The 22500-nt window shown below is 30.9% G+C and overlaps 1 protein-coding gene across 8 annotated transcripts in view; it reads left to right on the forward strand.

Moving 5' to 3' along the window:
• LOC118446592 (protein Fe65 homolog) overlaps positions 1–22500 on the forward strand; it is a 147677-nt gene that overhangs the window by 120866 nt on the left and 4311 nt on the right. For 7 of the 8 annotated variants that reach the window (XR_014983574.1, XR_014983575.1, XM_035877455.2 and 4 more), the window contains 8 exons: positions 15797–15988; positions 19319–19557; positions 19798–19916; positions 20164–20276; positions 20430–20628; positions 21457–21584; positions 22025–22275; positions 22401–22500. The exon at positions 22401–22500 is cut by the window's right edge and continues 103 nt beyond it. Coding sequence is in view for 6 of the 8 variants with exons in the window: in XM_035877455.2 (XP_035733348.2) it covers positions 15797–15988; positions 19319–19557; positions 19798–19916; positions 20164–20276; positions 20430–20628; positions 21457–21584; positions 22025–22275; positions 22401–22500 (1341 nt within the window). In the remaining 2 variants the exon portion in view is untranslated. The remainder of the gene's footprint in view (positions 1–15796; positions 15989–19318; positions 19558–19797; positions 19917–20163; positions 20277–20429; positions 20629–21456; positions 21585–22024; positions 22276–22400) is intronic. The other variant, XM_085664102.1, reaches the window with a different exon arrangement.

A 22500-nucleotide genomic window follows, 5' to 3' on the forward strand; every position in this document is an offset into this window, starting at 1 on the left:
TTTCACTCTGTGTCGCTTTGCGACACGATTCCGTCCTTTTTTTTTCTTTTTTTGTCCCTGCACCGCCCTCCCCCCCTTCCCCCAGCCGCTTCTTTTTTTTTTTCTTTTTTTTTTTTCACGCCAAACATCACAAACTCCCAATGACGATGATTTATTTTGTCCGTATCTGGTCCAATGTTTTCTTGTTTTTGTTTCGTTTTTTTTTCGTTCTTTTTTTTTTCGTTTTCGTTGTTTGTTTATTTTTCTTTCTTTTTTTTTTTTTTTTTTTTTTTTTTTTTCATGCTTCCTTTTTCTATGACGATAATTTATTTATTTTCTTTTTTTTTTTTTTTTTTTTGTGTATGTTCGTCCAATGTTTTATTTTCTCCTTTTCTTTCTTTGTTCATTTTCTTTTTTGTTTGATCTTTTTTTTTCTTTTTTTTTTTCTTTTCTTTTTGTTTTTTTTTTTTGTTTGATCTGAAAATCAATACCCGATTAATCGATCGTATCTTTTTTTAATTATCTGATATATATTTATATATATATACATATATATATATATATTACAATTATTAGATATTCACGATAATCAATTAATTATGAAAATTAATTAATTAATTTATGAACATTTAAAATTCTTCTAATCGACCCTTAAAAATTAACCTCACTAATATTGCACACTTTTTTAGAAATTGATAAAAAAAATCAATTAATATTTACTACCACTATTATTATTATTATTATTATTATTATTATTATTATTATTATTATTATTATTATTATTATTATTATTACTATTAATTATCGCGAATGAATTATTTAAAATGATGTGCAATGATATTAAAATAAAAATGAAAAAGAAAGGAAAAAAAAGAAAATAAATAAATACAAACAAAAAAGAAAAAAATGAAAAAAGAGAGAGAGAGAACAAAAGAGAGAGAGAGAGAGAGAGAGAGAGAGAGAGAGAAGGAAAAACAAGAGATTTATTTTCCCGATTATGGCATCCGCGTAGTAAATTCGTGTTAATGCGTAAATAATTAAAATGGAAAACGTGTACCCACTCGAATTACGATTCGAAACGATTACAACAAAACTCTCTCTCTCTCTCTCCCCCTCTCTCCCTCTCTCTTTCACTCCTTTCTTTTCTTTCTTTTTTTTTTCTTTTTTTTTTTGTGCGTTACGAAAGAGGGCTTCACGTAAACGCCTATAAAACATCACTGAACTCCCGCATGGAATACTTAAACAACGAGTCATACGTAAATGCAGATTGTGCATAGAGAGAAAGAGAGATGAGGGTTGGGACAAGGGTAAGAGGGAGGGATATAAGGGTGGATAGGAAGATAGGAAAGGGTAAGAAGGATAGGAGAGGGTAGTTTGAGGTTCTTTAGGTGAAATCCTTCATAGTATACTCTACTGTGCTCCTTCTCTGCTTAACGTTAGGGTTCTGTGTACGAAGTAGTCTACGTACACACTTATAAATATAGTTATACAAAGGACAGTTAGAGAGAGAGAGATAGATAGATAGATAGATAGATAGATAGAGAGAGAGAGAGAGAGAAAAGAACGTCACGAGAGAGGGTGGATACCAGAGGATGCAAGGGACACAGAGAGGTGAGTTGGTAGCTTGAGGGGTGAGTTGGTAGTGAGGAGGAGGTAGTTGAGGTAGGGTGAAAAGGGAAACGAAGGGATGGTCGATAAAAGCTACCCTATAGCATGGCTACGTTATTACGTATAAAACGCTGGATCGTTTCACTGCACTCTCTCTCTCTCTTTAGATATTTTTTTTTTTGTATATTGCACACCATGCACGTGCAATATATTATACTTAAGTCAGCTACTTCTCTCTCTCTCTCTCTCTCTCTCTCACTCTCTCTTCTCTATTACTTTTTTTTAATAATAACGAACAATCGAATTATTTTATACCCTTTGAACTTTTACATCGAGTGTCACTCGACATTTCCATTTTTATTTTGCTCCTTGTTTTCTTTTCTTTTTTTTTTTCTTTTTTTCTTCTTTTTTTGTTCTTGACGAGTCACCCTCGACATTTCGATTTTTCTTCTTTTTTTTTTTTTTTTTTTCTTCTATTTTCTTTTTCTTTTTTCCCTCGTCAAGTTACACTCGACATTTCAATTTTTTTTTTGTATTGTTTTGTTTTTTTTTTTTTTTTTTTATATGTATAATTTTTATTCTTGTCGAGTCAAACTCGACATTTCAATTTTTTTTCTGTTCCCCCATAACGGACGAGTCGCGCGCACAAATGTTTGTTTTTCTTTTTTCTTTTTCTTTCTCTCCTCTTTCGTCATCGAGAAATCTTTTTCCTGTTTTTTATTTTTTCTTTTTTTTCTTTTCTTTTTTTCCTTTTTTTTTTTTTCACCGTTCGTTTTTCTTTTTTTCTTTTTGTAACGAGCATAAACGATAAGCGAATTTAATCGGAGATCGTTCGGAGATTAATGTTAGAACGATTTGACGTTTTTATAGATCGATCGAATCAGCGATGAGTTTTGAAGTAGTAACTTGTCACGTATCAAAATCTCTCTCTCTCTCTCTCTCTCTCTCTCTCTCTCACGTGCGCGCACGCGATATTATCGTGTATCTCTGTCTTACACGTTCATTCCTCCTCGTCAAACCACTTGACGCCATTCTAGTTTTGCGACAATCGTTAATTAAAGCCGAATGCTCTGTAAAGTACTTTGAGTTTGCACTTTGTCAAAGTATTTCCTCTTTCTCTCTCTCTCTCTCTCTCTCTCTCTCTCTCTCTTTCGAAAACACTTACTTCATCGTTCACTGCCTCGTTAATCGTGTCTCGTCGCTATTAAAATTGAATTTTTAGGGAAGAAGAAAGAAAGACAACGCAAAAAAAAAAAATTAAAAATTCTCAATGAAAAATTTCTTATATTACGACTACGAATTATCAGGCAAAGAAGAAAAAAAGAAAAGAAAGTAACAAAGTCAAAAGTAAATAAAATAAAGGAAGAAAAGTAAGTAAGAAAAAAAGAGTGACAAAAAAGATGGACGAAGAAGAAACGTTATAGCGGGTGTAAAATGTATTTACAAAGGAGAACAGAATTTCTCAGAACGAAAACTATTATTTTTTTTTTAAGATGATGAAGAAGAAGAAATTAATCGATGAAAGAAGAAAATCAATGGGTGAGATCGGGCAAGTTGAGGTGGGATCGGGCAAGGTGAGGTGGGATCGGGCAAGGTGAGGTGGGATCGGGCAAGGTGAGGTGGGATCGGGCAAGGTGAGGTGGGATCGGGCAAGGTGGGATGGGGTTTTAAAAAAACAATTTTTTATGGATTCAAAGAGCGAAGAAGAAAAAGAAAAAAAGAAAAGAGAGAGAGAGAGAGAAAAGAGAGAAAGAGAGAAAAAGTCAAGGACCTTGGAAATATTCTTCAATCGTGACGTACCTTGATTCACTTTCTCCCCGTGCTCGACTATCATCGGCAGACGAACACGATCCTACCTTCTAAAATTAGAATCCACTTCACGCGTCTGATCTCACTCACTCTCCCTCTGTCCCTCTCTTCCTCTCTATCTCTCTCTCTATGTGTGTGTGTGTGTGTGTGTGTGTCTTTTTCTTTTAAGTTTGTGCCTGACGTGTTCCCTCAACCAATCTCCGTGTTCCTTCCTTTGATCGTTTCTCAGTGGTTCGTCTCTCTCCCTTTCCTTACAAAATTCTACATTGGATACGTGTTAGATCGATGCCTTTCTAATTTACGAAAACGAAGAAGACAATATTTTTGTCGGCAGGCGAAATGTATTCCACCATTTTAAATATTCAAAATGTTTCACGAACGAATTTGCTTTTTCTTTTTTTTTTTTTTTTTTTTTTTTTTTTTTTTTTTTTTTCCCTTTCTCTTTCACTTTTTTTCTTTTCCTTTCTTCTTTTTTTCCTTTTCGTTTTTATTTATTTATTTATTTATTTATTTATTGTTTTAGCTGAATGTATTGGAATTCGTTTATTTGATGATGAAATCTTGGTACAACAGTTGCTGTTGTTGTTGTTGTTATATTATTGTTATTTTATTTACTCTTTTTTTCTTTTTCTGGTTAATTTTTCTTTTCTCTTTTTTGTACTGATTTTTCGTTCTATTTTCTTTTTTATTATTTTCTTTAATATATTTATAATATAATTTGTACGTTTTATAAATTTTATCAATTATTATTATTATTATTATTATTATTATTATTATTATTATTATTATTATTATTATCTTTATTAATTTTTTTTGAATGAATATTATTGACATTATTTTTTATAAATTTATTAACATGCTTAAATTTGTTACCTTTTCTTCTCTAATTTATTTCCCTTTCATTATGTCTTTAATTAAATAAATATATATTGCATTTGTTTAATAGATTTATAATATCATTCATCATCGTCATTATTATTATTATTATATTTTTAATTGAACAATGAATCAGTAATATGAGGAAACAAAAAAAAAAAGAAAAAGAAGAGAAAATAATTTAATTTGTTCATCTTAAAAATCTCATGTCTCTAAAATTAGATTACCAATCTCTCTCTCTCTCTCTCTCTCTCTCTCCTCCCTCTTTCTCTCTCACATTTTTTTTTATTTCTTCTATTTTATTTTACTCCTTTTCCTTTTATATATCTCTATTTTCACGTTTGGACATTCATAATCTATCCCCCGTCCCTCCCCCTCTCTATCTCCTTCTATACTTTCTCATATCGTCTGGAAACAATGAGAAAAAGCTTGTTCCTTTCTCTCTCTCTCTCTCCCAACTCTTTCCCTCTCTCCCTCCCTATCTCTCTCTCTCTCTCTCTCTCTCTTTCTCTCTCTCTTGCCCCCACCATTCTCTCTCACTGTCTCTTTCAGCTTTGAAGTGAACGACGACGAGAGACGTGGCCGGCCATCAAAAATTCGAATTTTCTGGGAGAAAGATCAAACGTTGCTGAAACCAAAAGAAAGGGGAAGAGAGAGAGAGAGAGAGAGAGAGAAATAAAAAGAGAGAGAGAGAGTAAGAGAGAGTAAGAGAGAGAGTAAGAGAGATAGACATAGAGATAGAAAACGGTATTATTTCGTTCAACGACTCGTTATGAAACCAAAAAAAAAAAAAAAGAAGGAAAAAAAAGAAAGGAAGAAAAAAAAACGACTTCTAGTTCGTGACTCGCATGAAAGTATCGTCAAACGTTCGAAAATATAAGGATCTCAATTTTTCGAACGAGATGACGCAGAGTGAAATTTAGAAAAAAAAAAAAAAAAGAAAAAAAAAGGAAAAAAAAAAAAGAGGGAGAGAGAGAGAGAGAGTTAGTGAGCGATGAAGAGTGAGAGGGAAGGAGAGGAAAAAGGAAAAGAAAGAAAGAAAGGAAGATATAAAAGGATTAATTAACTGTCGCGTTCGAATGGAGATTGATTCTTTGTCGATTAAAAAAATTAATCATAGGAAAATTTTGCTTGATATTGAAATGAGAATAATACTGGGAAAGAGGAAATTTTTTTCATATTATTTTATAAACATACGCTCACGCATATATATATATATATACACACTCATACACATTAACGATCGATAATTGATAATTATTTAATGACATTGTGTAAGGTCCATTTGTTTTTTTTTTTTTTTTTCGTTCTTTCTTTACTCTTCCATCAAAAAATCTTCCATAAAAGAGCACGCTATTTTAACGACGATTGCGTACGTGTTTCTAGTTAAAAAAAAAAAAAAAGAAAGGAAAAAGAAGACGTAGGATAGAGAGAAATAGAGAAGGAGAGAGAGAGACGACACAATCTGAAATTAGATAAAATTTTCTTTCTTCTTTTTCTCGTTCTTTTCTCTCTCTCTCTCTCTCTCTCTCTCTCACTTTCTCTTTCTCTTTCTTTCTAATGAGTAATATTTAATTAGGAAGTGTCTCGGATCGTTTAACGTAACTGACTTTACGATCTACGTAATATCCAGATCCCTGACGATTTTCACTAGGGGTTGTAGGCAAAGAGCGGAGGGATGTGGTGGAATATCGTCTAATGCACACAGTTTCGAACGTCTCTGCTTTCCATTAACACCCGGAAAGCATTAGGTGCTCTAATGGTAATAGAACCTCTTCTCGTCCTGCACTAAGATAACAGCAGGTGTACGGATATTTCTCTCTCTCTCTCTCTCTTTCTCTCTCTCTCTCTCTCTCTCTCACTCACTCACTGAGTCCAACCTCCACCCACTCTAAATGGATATCACGGCGTTTCAAAAGATAAAGGTAATAATCGTCTTCGTTCATCTTCGAAATTATTCGTCCAAATTATTTTTTCATTTGAACTACCAAAAAGCATTCAGCGACGATTGAGAATCACTGCTATTTTAACGTGAAATTTCGATTTAACGCATGACATCGATAGGATTCGATTGTACGTTGAGGAAATTATCAAAGGAAAAGAAAAAATGAATAAAAAAAAAAAAAAAAAAAAAAACGACTTATTCGTACGAATTAGATTAACAAAATTATCGATCATTGAGAACCACTGTTCTGTCTCCTCCCATATCTCTCGACAATTTCACATTGAACATAAAGTACAATACAAAATCGAAGAAAATTTTTATCCAATGATTGATATATATATATTTTAATCAATGTATCAATATTAAATCTATAATATTATTATTATTAATAATATTAATAATAATAATAATATTTCATAAACATATAATATTTAACAATAATATATATATATATATATGTATATATTAGAAATATATTAGAAGGATTTAATATGCAAAAAAAAAAAAAGAAAAAGAAAGATATGATAAGACTAATCAAGTTTCTATGGATCTATCGTATTATGTCCTATAAAAATTACTATAAGAACTAAGAGAACCTAAGAAGAAGAAAGTAGGGTGGAATGGATAAGGGGGTTGATCTGTGGTGGGGGTATAGTGGTGGTCATATTGAGGTGAAGGGACGTAAGGGAAGGGAGAAGGATTCCATTTCAAGGATTTATGATCGAACAGCGTGCGCGTGCATGTGACTCATCACGACTTTGTTCCGGTATGTCTGGTCCAAGTAATTTCTCAATGTTCCAGAGAAAGAGAGAGAAAGAAAGAGAAAGGGAGATAGCTACATAGAAACGTGTCACGTGGTATCACCATTATTGTACCTAATATATATATATATATATATATATATATATATATATATATATATATATATACACATATATATTCGCCTTTACTTTTCTTCCACGAACTACCTAAATTATGGATACATCTTTTCTGTATCCACGTTTTTCTTTTGCACTATTATTCTTCTTTTTATTTTTTCTTTTTTTTTCTTTTATCATTACTCTTCTTTTTTTTCTTTTTCTTTGCAAACAAGAAAAAAAAACAGATTAAGTAAGATGATCGAGAGGTTAGGTTAGGATCAAACGTACTGCTTCGCCATTGGTCGGATTGTTCTTCGAATGTATTCTTTTTCGTTTTTCTCTTTTTTTTTTCTTTTATCATTACTCTTCTTTTTTTTCTTTTTGTTTGCAAACAAGAAAAAAAAACAGATTAAGTAAGATGATCGAGAGGTTAGGTTAGGATCAAACGCACTGCTTCGCCATTGGTCGGATTGTTCTTCGAATGTATTTTTTTTTTTTTTTTTCGTAAAAATTTCTTAAGAAAAGTCATCCTTAAAAATATATATGTATCTATAATATAAATATAATTAAATATAATTGTACATAAAAGTATATATTTATATATTACGTATATAAATATATAAAAAAAAAAAAAAAAAGAGAGATGTATTAACAAGTTCCGTGTCATTTTTGCTTGACTTGTCGTTCAGGCCATTTGATATTTTGACTAAAGAAAAAAAAAAGAAAAAAAAAAAAAAAAAAAAAAAACTGCATGTACCACCGGTGGTACACGCGGTTCTAAAGGCCGAGTTTAACGTGTACCACCGGTGGTACACACGGAACGTGTTAACCCAGATGTAATTAAGATTAAAACGATAGTTACGAAATGTTAGTTATAGGTTGACCTTTATCGTCATAATTATCATATTAAATATATCTTTATGACTTAATACGGGTAAAAGGATAATAGGTTTCTTTTTATTTGCCAAGGAAAACTTTCTTTTTTTCTTTTTCTTCGTTTTTCTTTCTTTCTTTCTTTCTTTCTTTCTTTTTTAGTTTTTCTCTCTATCTTGCTCGTACCTTTTTCTTTTTCCTTTTTTATCGGACCACGCAAAAAGGGATTACGAAGAGGTGTATGTCGATGGTGGTTTTTTCTTTTTTTCCTTTTAAGTTATAAAATTTTATGTTACAGTAACAGTGTTCTTTTTATATAAATAGATGGAAAAGAAAAAGAGAGAGAGAGAGAGAGAGAAAGAGTGATGACGTGTGCATTTTGATTAGCATTCCTTCGTAAGAGAAAAGAAAGGAAGGTTAAGAATAGAAAGAAGGAATAGAGAAGGATATTGGTTAAAAAAGGAAAGGAAAGGAAGAAAAAAAAAGAAAAAAAAAAGAAAAAGAAAAGAAAATAAGTAAAACATTCTTTATGAAGTCCTAGGGAATTTTTACATTATTTTTTATCTCTGTCGTTTTTCTCTTACTTATCATATGGCATATGTACCCATGGGAATGATAAAGGTGTTTGCTCGTTTCTAATATAATCGTTCGTTAAACGAATAGAAAATATATATTTTTTTTTTCTCCTGAAAGAGAGGATTGCGTCTCATTTTTAATTCTCGAATTCATGAGATTTTTTTTCTTATTTCTAATATCTTTCTAATGACTTTTCTCCTCCAACCCCTCTCCCTTTCCACATTTTTAATATTTTTTTTTTTTCTTTTTAATGACTACGTTCCTTCTTCTTTTCTTTTTCTTTTTTTTCCTTTTCAATTTCTAATATTTTTTTTCTAACGATTTTACTACGTCCAATTCTTGGTTTTTTTTTTTTTTTTCGTAATGCCTTTTCTCTAATTATTTCTAACATTCTTTTATTTCCAATATCCTTCTAATGGCCTTTCCTCTTTTACATTTCTAACATTCTTTTCCCATCGACTTTATCAACCAACATATCTAACACTTTTTTCACATTGATTATATCCGATTTCTACATTCTAACGATTTATCTATTTCTAATGAATTTTCCCATTCCAATATATATTTCCTAATGAATTTTCTACTTCCAAATAGATTTTCCAATGAATTATCTATTACCAAACATTTTCTAATAAACTCTCTACTTCAAATATATTATTATTCTAATGATTTTTATATTTCTAATATTGTATAACAATGATTTTGTTTTGTTTGTTTTTTTTTTTTTTTCTATTATCTAACATTCGTCCAATTATTCTGTTATTTCTGATATATTTCCAAAGGAATATCTTTTCTTTCTTTTTTTTTCTATTTTTCTTTTTTTTTTCTATTCCTAATTTTCATTGATTTTACATTTTTCTGTCTCCCACCCTCCTCCCTTTCTTCCCCCTCTCTCTAATCGTTATCTTTACGATCATTCTCTCCTTCTCTCTCTCTCTCTCTCTCTCTCTCTCGCTCTTTCTCTTTTTATTAATATACGAAACTCTAAAATCATCTCAACCTTCCCCTCCCTATCCCCCTTCTCACCCTCACTCCTTCCCTCCGCTATCCCCTCTTATCCCCGCTAATTTTTCTCGTCATTTTTTTTTTTTTCTTACTTCTTCCACTTTTCAAAGGAATGGTGTTGCTGATGGCGAAGACGAAGGTGGGGAGACAAAGTGGTAAGAGAACAGAGGATGGGTGGGTGATAGAGGGGGGTAGTAAGGGGGAGGAGGAGTACTTCGAAGGGTAAGACTCTCATCTTCTTCTTTCTCTCCCTTTTCTAAGATTTTAATCTAACTTATGCGATAAAACGCGATCAAAAGCTGAAAGGGGGCAGGGGGCAGGGGGCAGGGTGAGTGAGTGGGTGGGTTGGGGGAGAGACGACGACACCTCTCATGCTCGTTTGCCCGAACGAATTTTGTGCGTGCTTAGAATCTAACGCTTTTTAACGCCTTCTAATTTACATTCGAACTCTATTTAGATCCACGGTTATTGTCCTTTCGATATTCATTTAAACTTGATCCTCTTAGACGTTCGATCATTATGATGAAGAAAAAAAGAAAAAAAAAAAAAAAGAAAGAAATAAAAAAGGAAATACGAAAAAATCCAATGGATCCATCGTGTCAGTGAATTTCTATATTTTCAAAACGATTAGATCCTTGTGTTATTATTATTATTATTATTATTATTATTATTATTATTATTATTATTATTATTTTTTTTTTTTTTTTTTTTTTTTTTTTTTGCTTTATGGACTGGCGGGAATTTTTCTAAACAATAGAATTAATATGATCCTCGATACGTATAAATATCATTGCAAGTACTGTGTCGATAGTTTGACATCTTGAATGAAGTAGAGAAAAGAAAAAAAATTTGCAAATTATTTCAACGCAAAAAATGTCACTTATCACGAAAATAAAAAGGGGACTCTAATTTAATCTCTAATGAAAACGATTTACGTATGTATGTGGTCGTACAAAAAAAAAAAAAAAAAAAAAAAAAAAAAAAATGAGAAGATCGCAAAAATATTTCAATGTAATCGCATTGTTAAAGAGTCTGAAAGATTTTTACAAAAAAGAAAATAAGAAAAAAGAAAAAAAAAGAAAAGATAATTCTAATTAATTTCTAACAACTACTGTATATTTACAACATTTTTATGAATGTATAAATAATTATTATTATTATTATTATTATTATTATTATTATTATTATTATTATTATTATTAATATCATATAAAAAAAAAATATATATATATATATATATATATATATATAAAGAAAAATTTCAATGCAACATCCGTAAGACAAAAGGATCGTCACGATGCGTCAGAACAAATCATCATTCGCCGCACCTTCACCCCTCAATCCTCTTTATCTCGCTCTCATAAACAAATAGAAAGTTAGAAAGAGGAATGAATAATACAATATTATCAGATAAAATTTGGCACGGTTCGTAAAATCGGGCTAACGATGCAATTTGTTGGGTGTCAATCGGGCCCACCTCTCTCTATCTCTCTCTCTCTCTCTCTCTCTCTCTCTCTCTCTCTCTCTCTCTCTCTCTCTCTCTCTCTCTCTCTCTCTCTGTCTCTGTCTCTCTCTCTTTCGTCCGATGAGAAGAAACCTTCAAACGTAATGAACAACAAAAAAAAAGAAAATAAAAAACAGTAAAATAAAATAAAAACTAACAAACAGACCAAAAAAAAGAAACAGACCGAGTGAGAGAGAGAGAGAACAAAAAATCATTAAAAAAAAAAAAAAAAAAAAAAAAAAAAACCCGGAACGAAATAAAAAGGAATAAGAACAAGAAAAAGTAAGAAGAAGTACAGTGAAAGAAGTACGGTAGAAGAAGTAGAAGAAGAAAAAGAAAAATAAAAGAAAAAGAATAAGAAAAAGAAAAAGAATAAGAAAAAGAAAAGGACGGATAGAATTGTATGAAGAAGGAAAAGAGAAAGGGCGAGTGTACGTGGGCGTCCGTAGAAAGTGAGCCAGAACCAGAGAGTGTAACACAGAGAGAGAGAGAGAGAGAGAGAGAGAGAGGGTGCTCCTCTCTTCGCTTCGATCAATACATACTACCGGCGAAGCCACCCCCCACCCACCCCTAAACTACCCCTGCTATTCCGCACCCTTCCATTCGACCCTCATGAGTAAGAGAGAAAGAGAGAGCGAGTGAGAAAGACAGAGAGTAAGAGAGAGAGAGAGAGAGAGAGAGAGATAGTGAAGAGTTCAGGTTTTCTCTTTTACAGATACGGCACTGGCGTATGTCTTATCGGCTAGTTGACTCTCTGCACGTTTAAAAAGATCTCACTCCACCTTCCATTCCTTCTTTGTAACATTCTAAAATTCGAACCAACCTGCCCACCTTCCTGCCCACCCTTTGACCCATCCCTGCCCACCCATGCCCACCACCGATATTTCTTTACGCTTATTCTTTCTTCCTTTCATCTTTTGTTTCTTTCTTTCTTTTTCCATTCTTCTCTCTCTTTCTTTCTTTCCTTCTTTCTTTTATTTTTACTTCTTTTGCTTTTTTCTTTTTTTTTTTTTCTTTTTCTTTTTTATTTCTCCTCTAAGTGACCCACCCCCATCTGTAGTGAACCCATCTTCGATTTGGCTTCGATAAATGGCTTGTCCATTGTACGTAGTATTCGATCTCTGTTTTTTTCGTACTCTGTCGTATTATTTCTTTCTATTTTTCTTTTTTTTTTTTTTTTTTCATTTGATTTCGTTTTATTAATCACTCCATTTATCCTTTATTCCCTTTTATCGAATTTTTCATCTACGACGTTTCTTCTTTTATCTTCTCTTTTCATCATTCTTTCCTTCTTTCTTTCTTTCTTTCTTTCTTCCTTCTTCCTTTTTCTTTTTTTACTTTTCGTTTTGTTTCGTTTTTTCGTTAGACGTTAGACGTTAGATTGGATTTTATACGATTTTCGATGAGTAATTTGTTGAATTTGTTAAAAGAGAAAAATATATTTTATATAATTGTACATATATTCTTTTCTTTTTTTTTTTTTTTGCTTTTGTTTGTTCGTGTATATAATTTTTGAAAAAATTTTATACGACTTTTCTTTCTATATTGAGAAAAGATTTTTTTTTTTTTTTTTTTAGTATAGTAATAATTTGTTTTCTTATTTATTCCTCGTTATTATTCTTTATTTTCTATTATTAATAATAATAATAATAATAATTAATTTCTTTTTCTTTTTTTTTTTTTTTTTTTTTTTTTTCTTTGGGATATAGAAAAACAAATTATTAATTACTAATAATAATACATCCCGTACAATTTACGAATTGACTCTTATTTAAAAATTGAAAAAACGAATTAAAAATTGACACGTTTCGTATTAATCGTATAAAACTAATTAATGTCATTCATTAAGTTAATCAATTATAATTATAAAAAAAAAGAAAAGTACGATATAACGAAGACAGATATTACGATATTTTTCATAGAAATCAAGAACCCGGAAAAAAATTAAAAAAAAAAAAAAAAAAAAAAAAAAAACAAAAGAAAAAACCCAAAACACCTCTCGGGTGTTATAGTTACACCATCAATCTTGATCATTCTTCAATTTTGAACTTATAACGTAGTACCTAATAGTACCGATATTCTAATTTTAACAAGAAGTAAGAAAAAAACAAACGAAAAATCCAAGATGGCCTAATCTCCAACCCCTGTCAACCGCTCGAAAAAAAAAAAAAAAAAAAAAAAAAAAAATAAAAAAAAAATAAAAAGTTTAAAAGAAAAAGATAGAAAGAAGAAAAGTATCATGATTTCAACAGGATGGGATAAATAACGGGCTTCGTGTGGTGTAATTTACTGCATACGGACAGGTGCCTCGCGAGTATCTCGCCTTACGACCTAATTGGGTTTAATTACACCTGACTGAAAGTTACGAGACGTAAACCCACACGTCCATACATTCATATACATATATATACATGTATGTATGTATATATGTATTTATATATATATATACATATATATATATACATAAACATATATACATATAGAGAGTAAACGTACATGATAGGTGGACTCTCGCGGTCTCCCCCTTCAGCCGATTTTGGTCGGTGCAATTGGCCTTGAGAGTTTATGACTCAGCGCTAATTACCGTCCTCTAATTACGCTAAACTTGTCTACGTTTGAAGTCACGTGGGACTACGTTTACTATCGTCAACGATATCGATTTATGTATAATCACTTTGGAGAAATTCTCCTTTTAATTATTTTTTCTTTTCTTTTTTTTTCATTCTTTCGTTTTTCTCCATAATCGAATTAAGATCATTAATTGGTTCGTTATTACGGATTTGTTGATATTCGTTCGTTCATTGGATGATTTTGTTATCTTTTTTTTCTTTTTTTTTTTGTTTTTTGTCTATCTCATTCAAAAACGATTGATAACATCGTTGATTGGTATCACTGTGCTGCGGCTTCGTTGTTGATAATGAAACTGTAAAATAACAGATTATTTCTATTATGTAACAACCAAAACGGTCGACCCCCAAAAAACTATTCCCTACACCAAATTCAAAATCATTATATTTCCGCATTATCAATGGGATTGATCGATCAATTTTGCGGTTGAACCGCATTGATGATATCATAAAATCCTCCCCCTCTCCCCCCCTTTCTCTCTCACTTTATCTATCTATCTATCTATCTATCTCTATCTTTATCCATCTTACTCTATCAACCCTAAAACCTCTTTCTGGCATATCGCCAATTTCACCTAACCCAAATGCTTCCTCTCCTCTCTCCCTGCATCCCTGCATCCTTCTCACCAACTGGAAAATAGTCTCATTTAACTCGGTGTGTTTGATATATCCTAGTAACATTGCTGGAAATTCCGATATTATGGTCGAACGTGATGGCTACAGTGTCCTAAAAAAAAAAAAAAAGTAAATAAATAAATAAATAAATAAAACCAAAGAAAGAAAAATAGAGAGAAGGTAAAATGGTGCGAGTTAAGAAGAAAAGAAAAAGGAAAAAAAGAAAAGAAGGGGTTGCATCTATCGGGAAACAAAAAAAGGATCGGTGTAAAATTTCATCCCTTTGAACCCCTTAAGCAATATCTACCTCTATCTACCTACCTAACCCTTTATATCTATCCGTACAAAAGAAATATAATTAAATGTGTCTTTGTAAGTCTTTTGCAACTTTAACATTTGCATTGACTTTTTTTTATTGTTGTAGATATTTTTACAAATCACGATATTGTGTCGTAAGTGTTCGAAAACATTGATCGGGTGGGATACGATGGGCGAGTGGGGGGCTATGGTGGGCGGGATGGGACTATGGTGGGCAGGGTGGGCTATGATCGGTGGGCTATGATCGGTGGGATGGGCAGGGTGAGCTATGATCGGTGGGGTGGGCTGTGGTGGGCGGGATGGGGCTATGGTGGGCTGGGTGGGCGCAGAGAGAGAGAGAGAAAAAGAAAGAAAAAATTTTAACGCCTGATTAACGTGAATACCATATTATAGTCTTTTCAAGAATAAGATCAGTGTTAGTCTGTCCTCGAGAGTGTCAAGTTAATCCTTTTAATTACTTCAACACGTAGTTCGCGAACGTATACTAATCTGTTGTCCCTCGATTGTTGATCGTTGATCGTCAATTATAATGCAGTTAAATCCAAGATCGCAATTAAATCCATGGGACGTCTCTATTTTTTATATAATATCTATAATATTTTAAATATCTATATATATATATATATATATATATATATATATATATATATATACGTCGTTAGAAATGAATTGGAACGCATCAAAGAGACCTTAAACGATATCAATTACAACATATTACTTCGAAATATCACGATAAAAGTACAATGATCCATAGGGGTCTATGGAACAATCGTGGATCTATTGATCTATAGATTTTGTACTCTCTTTTTTCTTTTTTTTTTTTTTTTTTTTTTCTTTTGTTTAATCATTACTACATGACAGCAATTAGTTTTTCTTAGATATGATTTGGACGTTCGCAAATTTCTCTTTTTCTTATTGAATTTATAATAAATAAAATATTTGAAGGATTATAAATAATAGTGTTGGGTGAAGGAATCGGATGAAGGTGTGATTGAATTAGAATTGTGTGTATGAGAGATTCAATGAAATCCATAAGGAATATATATATATGTGTGTGTATTATATTGTTCGATGAGGGATAAGAAAGTAAAAGAAAAAAAAAAAATAAAAAACAATACAAAAATAAATAAAAAAAAAAAAAAAAAGAAGAAACTAAAAGACAATTAGATCCTTCTATTGGGGTTTACGAAAACTGATTTAGGTACAGCAGCGAGGGTGTGACGGAGTCAGCTTTGGTCGACGACACCCTCAACGGGAATCCTCGACCATCGTCCCCGTCGTCCTCGCCGCCTTCCACGTCTACGTCATCATCGATCCTACCACCTAGATCTTCTTCTTTGCTCCAGCAAACAGGATCTACCATCAACGCTGCGGATATATCCGCTACGAGAATGTACGTACGAATAAGCTCGATCGTACCTCTCTTTCTCTCTCTCTCTCTCTCTCTCTTTCTCTCTCTCTCTCTCTACCTCTCTTTCTCTCTCTCTCTCTCTCTCTCTCTCTCTCTCTCTCTCTCTCTGTCTAACTATCTCTATCTCTATCTCTATCTCTTTTTCTCTATTAGATTCAGCTTGCTTTGTATCTGTCTATCTCTGTCTTTCTCTTTCTATCTATATATCTATTTATCCATCAATCTCTTTCTAATTATCCTTAAATTAATTTGTTTTGCTTATTATTTGCATTCCCGTTTGCGATTGGCCAATAAGTGTTGTCAAAATTTTGTGATGTATTCATTTATATATATATATATATATATATATTAATAATATGAATATAATTGATTGATTGATTTAAATCTGTGATAATAATATTCGAATATGAAAATGTAATTGGTATTTTATTAGTGCAACGTAAGAACGCTAATTAAAAAAAATAATAACGTTTTTATCTCGACTATACTTATAAAGTATAATTAAATTTTGTCAATAGCAATTTATAACACTAATCGATAATAATTATAACTTTTATAATCGATACTAAAAGATACTAAATAAAAATCTTAGAATCATTATTAATACATTGTGTAACACTAATGTTTACGTAACGATAATTGACTGTTTTTTTTTTTTTTTTTTTTTTTTTTTATACTGATACTAAACAAAACACTAATGCGAATTGTCATTAGTATTTCATTGATATCATTACAACACTAATAAACAACAATAACGTGATATACGACACTAATGTGGATAATTAAAAAGTTTACTATACTTATAGAAGCACTAATAAATAATATTAATAATTTATTGATATTATAAAATATTATGATAAAAAGTATTGCTGACGATTTTATTTATATTATACGACACTAATATTTTTACAAAAAATGAAAGACATAAAATATATAATTGTAGTCAACACTAATGAACGATATTAATATTTTTCTAGCTCTAAGTATTATCATGGAACACTAATAAAAAAAAAAAAAAAAAAATATATATATATATATACATATATGTATATATAATTTTTCTAATTTTTTTTAGAAAATTTCACTGACACTGGGAAGTACTAAAGAAATAAAAAATTTAACAACACTAATATATACGACACTAATAAACGATACTGATATTTTGTGCTATTATTGAGAAATATTATAGTATTAAAAAAAAAAAAAAAAAAAAAAAAAAAAAGAAAAACGAAACAAAACAAAACAAAAAGTGAGGAAAAAAATAATTAGCACTAATGTTGTAATTAAAGGTAAAATATCATTAGTGTTGATTTATTTCATAACTATACCTACGTATAAATATAGTTAATACATAGGTATAATACAGTACTGATAAGAAATATCAAAAAAAAAAAAAAAAAAAAAAAGAGAGAGAGAGAGAAAGACAGACATTTACAATACTAATAAATTTCGAACAACAATGTATTTTATTAATAACAATAATACGATTATTATTTATAATATATTAAATTAATATTTCCGTAATAATATGCGAATTAATTATAAACGAATCTTAAATAATATTTAAAATAATATTACTCAGTAATTTTTTTCATTTATTATCAAATTATCACAATGATTATTGGCCAAATCAATAGCTGATTAAAGCTATTTATTTATTTATTTATTTATTTATTTATTTATTTAATTAATTAATTATTTATTGTCTTGTTTATTTATATCGTTTATTTATTTATTAATTTATTAACTTCTTCATTCAATTATTCATTTATATTTATTTTGATTTTATATACCTATCTCTCTCTCTCTCACACTCTCTCTCTTCCTTCTCTTTCTGTCCCTCTCTGAACTCTATTTCTATTTCTCTCTCTCTCTCTCTCTCTCTCTCTCTCTCTCTTTTTTCTTTCATTCTCTCTTTCTTTCTTTCTTCATTCTTGCAAAGAGCGATCGATTTCTCGAGAGCTAGGCGGATCAATAAAGTGTCCGCCGCTTTTAGTTGACCTGGCAAAGTAAATAGCTTTCGTAGGTACGATGTAGCTTGTTCGTACTTGCCTTCGATCGAGAGCATTGTGTGTGTGTGTGTGCGTGTGTGTGTGTGTGTGTGTGGGTATGTGTGAGTGTACACATATATATATATATGTGTATGTGTGTGTATATTCTTTCGTAGTATGTATTTTGTTATTTACATATTATATATGTATATATCGATTGTCTGGGTTGAAACCCATCCGCTACGAAGAAAATTTCCCTTACGTGGCTTCAACGTCTGTCTATTTGGTTGCTGCAGTAAATAAGAGCATATGCTTTTCATATATACATACATATATATTTTATATATATATATATATATATATATATATATATATATATATAGGTGTGTATATAAGTGCACGAAAAAAATATATATACATGCATAAGTGCACAAAAAAAGAAATATATATATATATGTGTGTGTGTGTGTGTATACATACGTATGTATACTTACATGTATGTATACGAAAAAACGCAAAAAAAAATATATATATATATATATGTGTGTGTGTGTACAAATGCATCGCCTTTTGAGTTTCGTAAAAATTAAAATTTATTTGGTAAAAGTGATGCTAGATGGCGGCATTGACTATAAAAAAAGAAAAAAAAAAAAAACAAAAAAAAATGCAATCCGTTGTTGTGACTCGCATCGTGGCTCGTTAAATATGAGATTTTATTTTTGTGGTGACTGATCGATGAGAAATGTAAAAGACAAAAATGTATCCCACCAATTCCGCAGCCCATTCTTTTCCTATTCCAGCCAGGAAAAAAAAAAAAAAAAAAGAAAAAGAGAGAAAAAGAAAAAGAACCTAACTTTCGACCAAAAGCAATCACAATGTTCATTCCACCAAATCCAAATTATCCCGAGGTCACCTATTATATATCCTGCATAGTAATGTATAGTAGTAATCGGCCTTGTATTGTTATTTGTGTGTTTTATGAATTTTTTTCTTTTTCTTTTTTTTTTTTTTTTTTTTTTTTTTTGGATACATTCTGATATACGTTTGCCTTTAGCTTGGCGTTGCGTTGATTTGGTCCGATCGATTCGATCATTCCACAGCCAAAGAGCCGCCTGAATATATTTATATATGTATATATAAATGAAAAAAAAAAAAAAACAAAAAAAAATTTGAAAAAAAACCGAAACGTTTGAAACGATCCTATCGGCACGTGATTGTTTTCTCCAATAATTACTGTTAAAATTACATAGTAAAGTTATTGACAGGTATATATATATATATATATGTGTGTGTGTGTATATATATTATTTCGATATTTTAGTTATTGCGAGAAAGCCGATAACGAAACAACAGAGATGGGTGGTGTACCACATGTCGAGGGTGGCTTGAACAGCGAGCTTTACGCAGTACCCGTTAAACGGAGGATCAAACAGCCGAAGGATCAAAAAAATAATTCCACATTGCAAAATAATATTCAGGACAAGGCGCCAAACGACGTTGACACGAATGATTCCGAGGACAAGGATGAAAACTTGCCGCCCGGTTGGCAAAAACACGAAGGTATATCCCTTCTAATTATTTGTTCTTTTTTTTTTTTCTACTTTATTTTCTTTCTTTTGGAAGGGGGTGGGGGCGGGCAGGAGGGGACGGGGCGAGGCGAGAACGGGAGGCAAAGGAGTGGACTTTTTTTTTTTTTTTTTCGTCCACTAGATCTCTAACGAGATCCTCTTATTGCTTTTTTCTTCTTTTTTTTTTTTTTTTTTTTTTTATATTTATTTTCCTTCTTCTTCCTTCTTTCAGACGAAAATGGCCCTTATTACTGGCACGTTAAAAGTGGAAACATTCAAAGGGAACCGCCTGAAGCGCCGTTGCATAACAAAACCGAGAATCGCAGAAGCTTGGTCAAGGACAACGATAGCGTGAGTTTTCCAATTGATTTGTTTTTGATTTTTTTTTTTTGTTTTTTTTTTTTTGTTTTTTTTTGGTGAGAGGGTTAAGCGAAGTAGACGGGCAGCAGGTGGTGGGAGCTTGCGTAAAAGTTGGGATTTTAGCGATAGTGATCTACGTTGATAAATTGTATAATTTTTTTTGTTTTGTTTTTGTTTTGTTTTGTTTTGTTTTTGTACGTGGCACTTCAAAAACAAATAAATGTCATTGTTTTTGCAGATAAATAATTTTCATGGTCTCGGTGGTATGGTTAATACCGTAACACGTAGCAACACTAGCTCGGCTCTTGATCAGGAATTGGAGAACAAAAGGAAGGTCGAATTGGCACTGAAGTAAGATCAATATTTTCTTAATTAATTGTTCTTATCGATTGACTTGATTGTATTTATATATAAAAAAAAAAAAAGAAAAAAAAAGAAAAAAAAAAGGAAAGAAAAAAAAAACAATTCTTTTTTTTAATTTTTTCTATCAATCAAATTGAAAAGACGAAGAAGTTATCCAGCCAGAGCCGATTCTGAGGGTAGGGATAAGCCGATTAGATTCGCCGTACGATCGTTAGGCTGGACAGAAATTGCTGAGGAGGATCTAACGCCTGAAAGATCTAGCAAAGCGGTTAACAAGTGTATCGTTGATCTATCGCTCGGTAGAAATGATCTACTCGATGTCGTTGGACGATGGGGTGATGTAAGTTTCTCATTTTTTTTCTTTTTTCTTTTTTCTTTTTTCTTCTTTTTTTTTTTCTTCAGCTTTAATCGTTCATCGAAGAAAATTTGTTTTCTTCCTTTAAATTTGATCGATTTTCTCAATTTCGACAATTTTCAGAACCTGCAAATTTCAACAATCTCTGATCCGAGGATTTTACAATATTAATTTTCTTTTTTTTTTTTTCTTCTTCTTTTTTATTTTGGTTTAGTTTGCAAATTGCAATTTCTTTTCTTTTTTTTTTTTTTTTTTTTTTTTTTTTTTTTTTTTTTTACCATCAGTCCGTGTAACCACAATTTTGTTTGAAAAAAAGAGAGAGAGAGAGAGAGAGAGAGAAAAATAAACAAGGTGGAGTAATCGCAATTTTTTTTTATCGATCTGTTGACAACAATTTCTTTAAAAGCTCTGCAGATTGCAGATTTGTAGATCTTGTAAGATTTTTGGTTTCTTTTTTTTCTTCTTTTTTTTTTTTTTTTGCAATCGTTTGATTTTGTTAATCGCCAACAATTCGTATATCGTCCATTTGAAAATTTGCAGCGCGAATTTAGGTAATTTGAAAGTTTCAAAGTGTCGCAAGGTGAAAATGAAATTGTTGAAAATTAAAAGAGAAAATTTTGGAAATTTGACAAATATTTGGATTAATTTGAATGTTGAAATTTGACAATGTTTATTGGAAGGATTGTTGTTGAAATTGGCAAAAAAAGAAAAAAAAAAAAAAAAGAGAGAAAGAAAGAAAAAGGAAAAAGAAAAAGAAAAAGAAAAGAAAAACATTAGAGAAATAATAAAAATTTGTTTAACGAAACATTACAGGGAAAAGATTTGTTCATGGATTTAGACGAGGGAGCCCTAAAACTAATCGATCCAGAAAATCTTACGGTACTGAACACTCAGCCAATTCACACAGTCAGAGTTTGGGGTGTTGGAAGAGATCACTGCCGGTAAGTTGTATTCAACGACAATAACAACAATAACAACAACAATAACAACTATATAGCAACAACGATAATAATAAAACAAAACAAAACAAAAAAAAAAGAATAGAAAACAAAACAAAACAAAACAAAACAAAAAGAAATTAGTTAATGAAAAATCCCTAGAAAATTCTTTTTGATATTAATCAATGAACATTTGTTACATGTCCAATTCAAAAATCTTTTGGACGAACTCAACCAGTGAGAGGTAAATATTGATTTATCTGACACATTGAAATAACTGACAAGAAAAAATTCAACTCTTGAGATAAACATTACGATAAACTTTTTAATTAATTGTTAATTATTAAAAGAATTAAAAAAAAAAAAAAAAAGAAAAAAAAAAAAAACAAGAAAATGAATAAAAGGATAGATTAATATTAATCAATTGTTTTAAATTTGTCAAGGGACTTTGCTTATGTAGCAAGAGACAGATCAACTCGTAAGCACATGTGTCATGTGTTCCGTTGCGACATCCCAGCACGTACGATCGCAAATACACTTCGTGACATATGTAAGAAGATTATGATCGAACGATCACAACATCAGAATTTAGCAAAGCCTGTTGACATCAATGGTCGAACGAGCCTGGCAACGAGACCGACGAATTTACCAACTGAACATCGGCGTTTTCACAGAAACGGACAGGCCCTAGTCAGTGAGTAATCATCATAATTAAATTAAGATAATTAATAATAATAATAATAATAATAATAATAATAATAATAATAATAATAATAATTAAAAAGAGAGAAAAGAAAGAACGATTGTTTATCATTACAGCACAATCATTTCCAACGCCAATGGAAGAACCAAAGAAAGTATTAAAGGCACAATATCTTGGCTCGATGCAGGTTACTTCGGCAACTGGTATGGAAGTGTT

Source organism: Vespa mandarinia, chromosome 25, assembly GCF_050613455.1.
Source record: "Vespa mandarinia isolate Hongniang chromosome 25, ASM5061345v1, whole genome shotgun sequence".
NCBI lineage: Eukaryota > Metazoa > Arthropoda > Insecta > Hymenoptera > Vespidae > Vespa > Vespa mandarinia.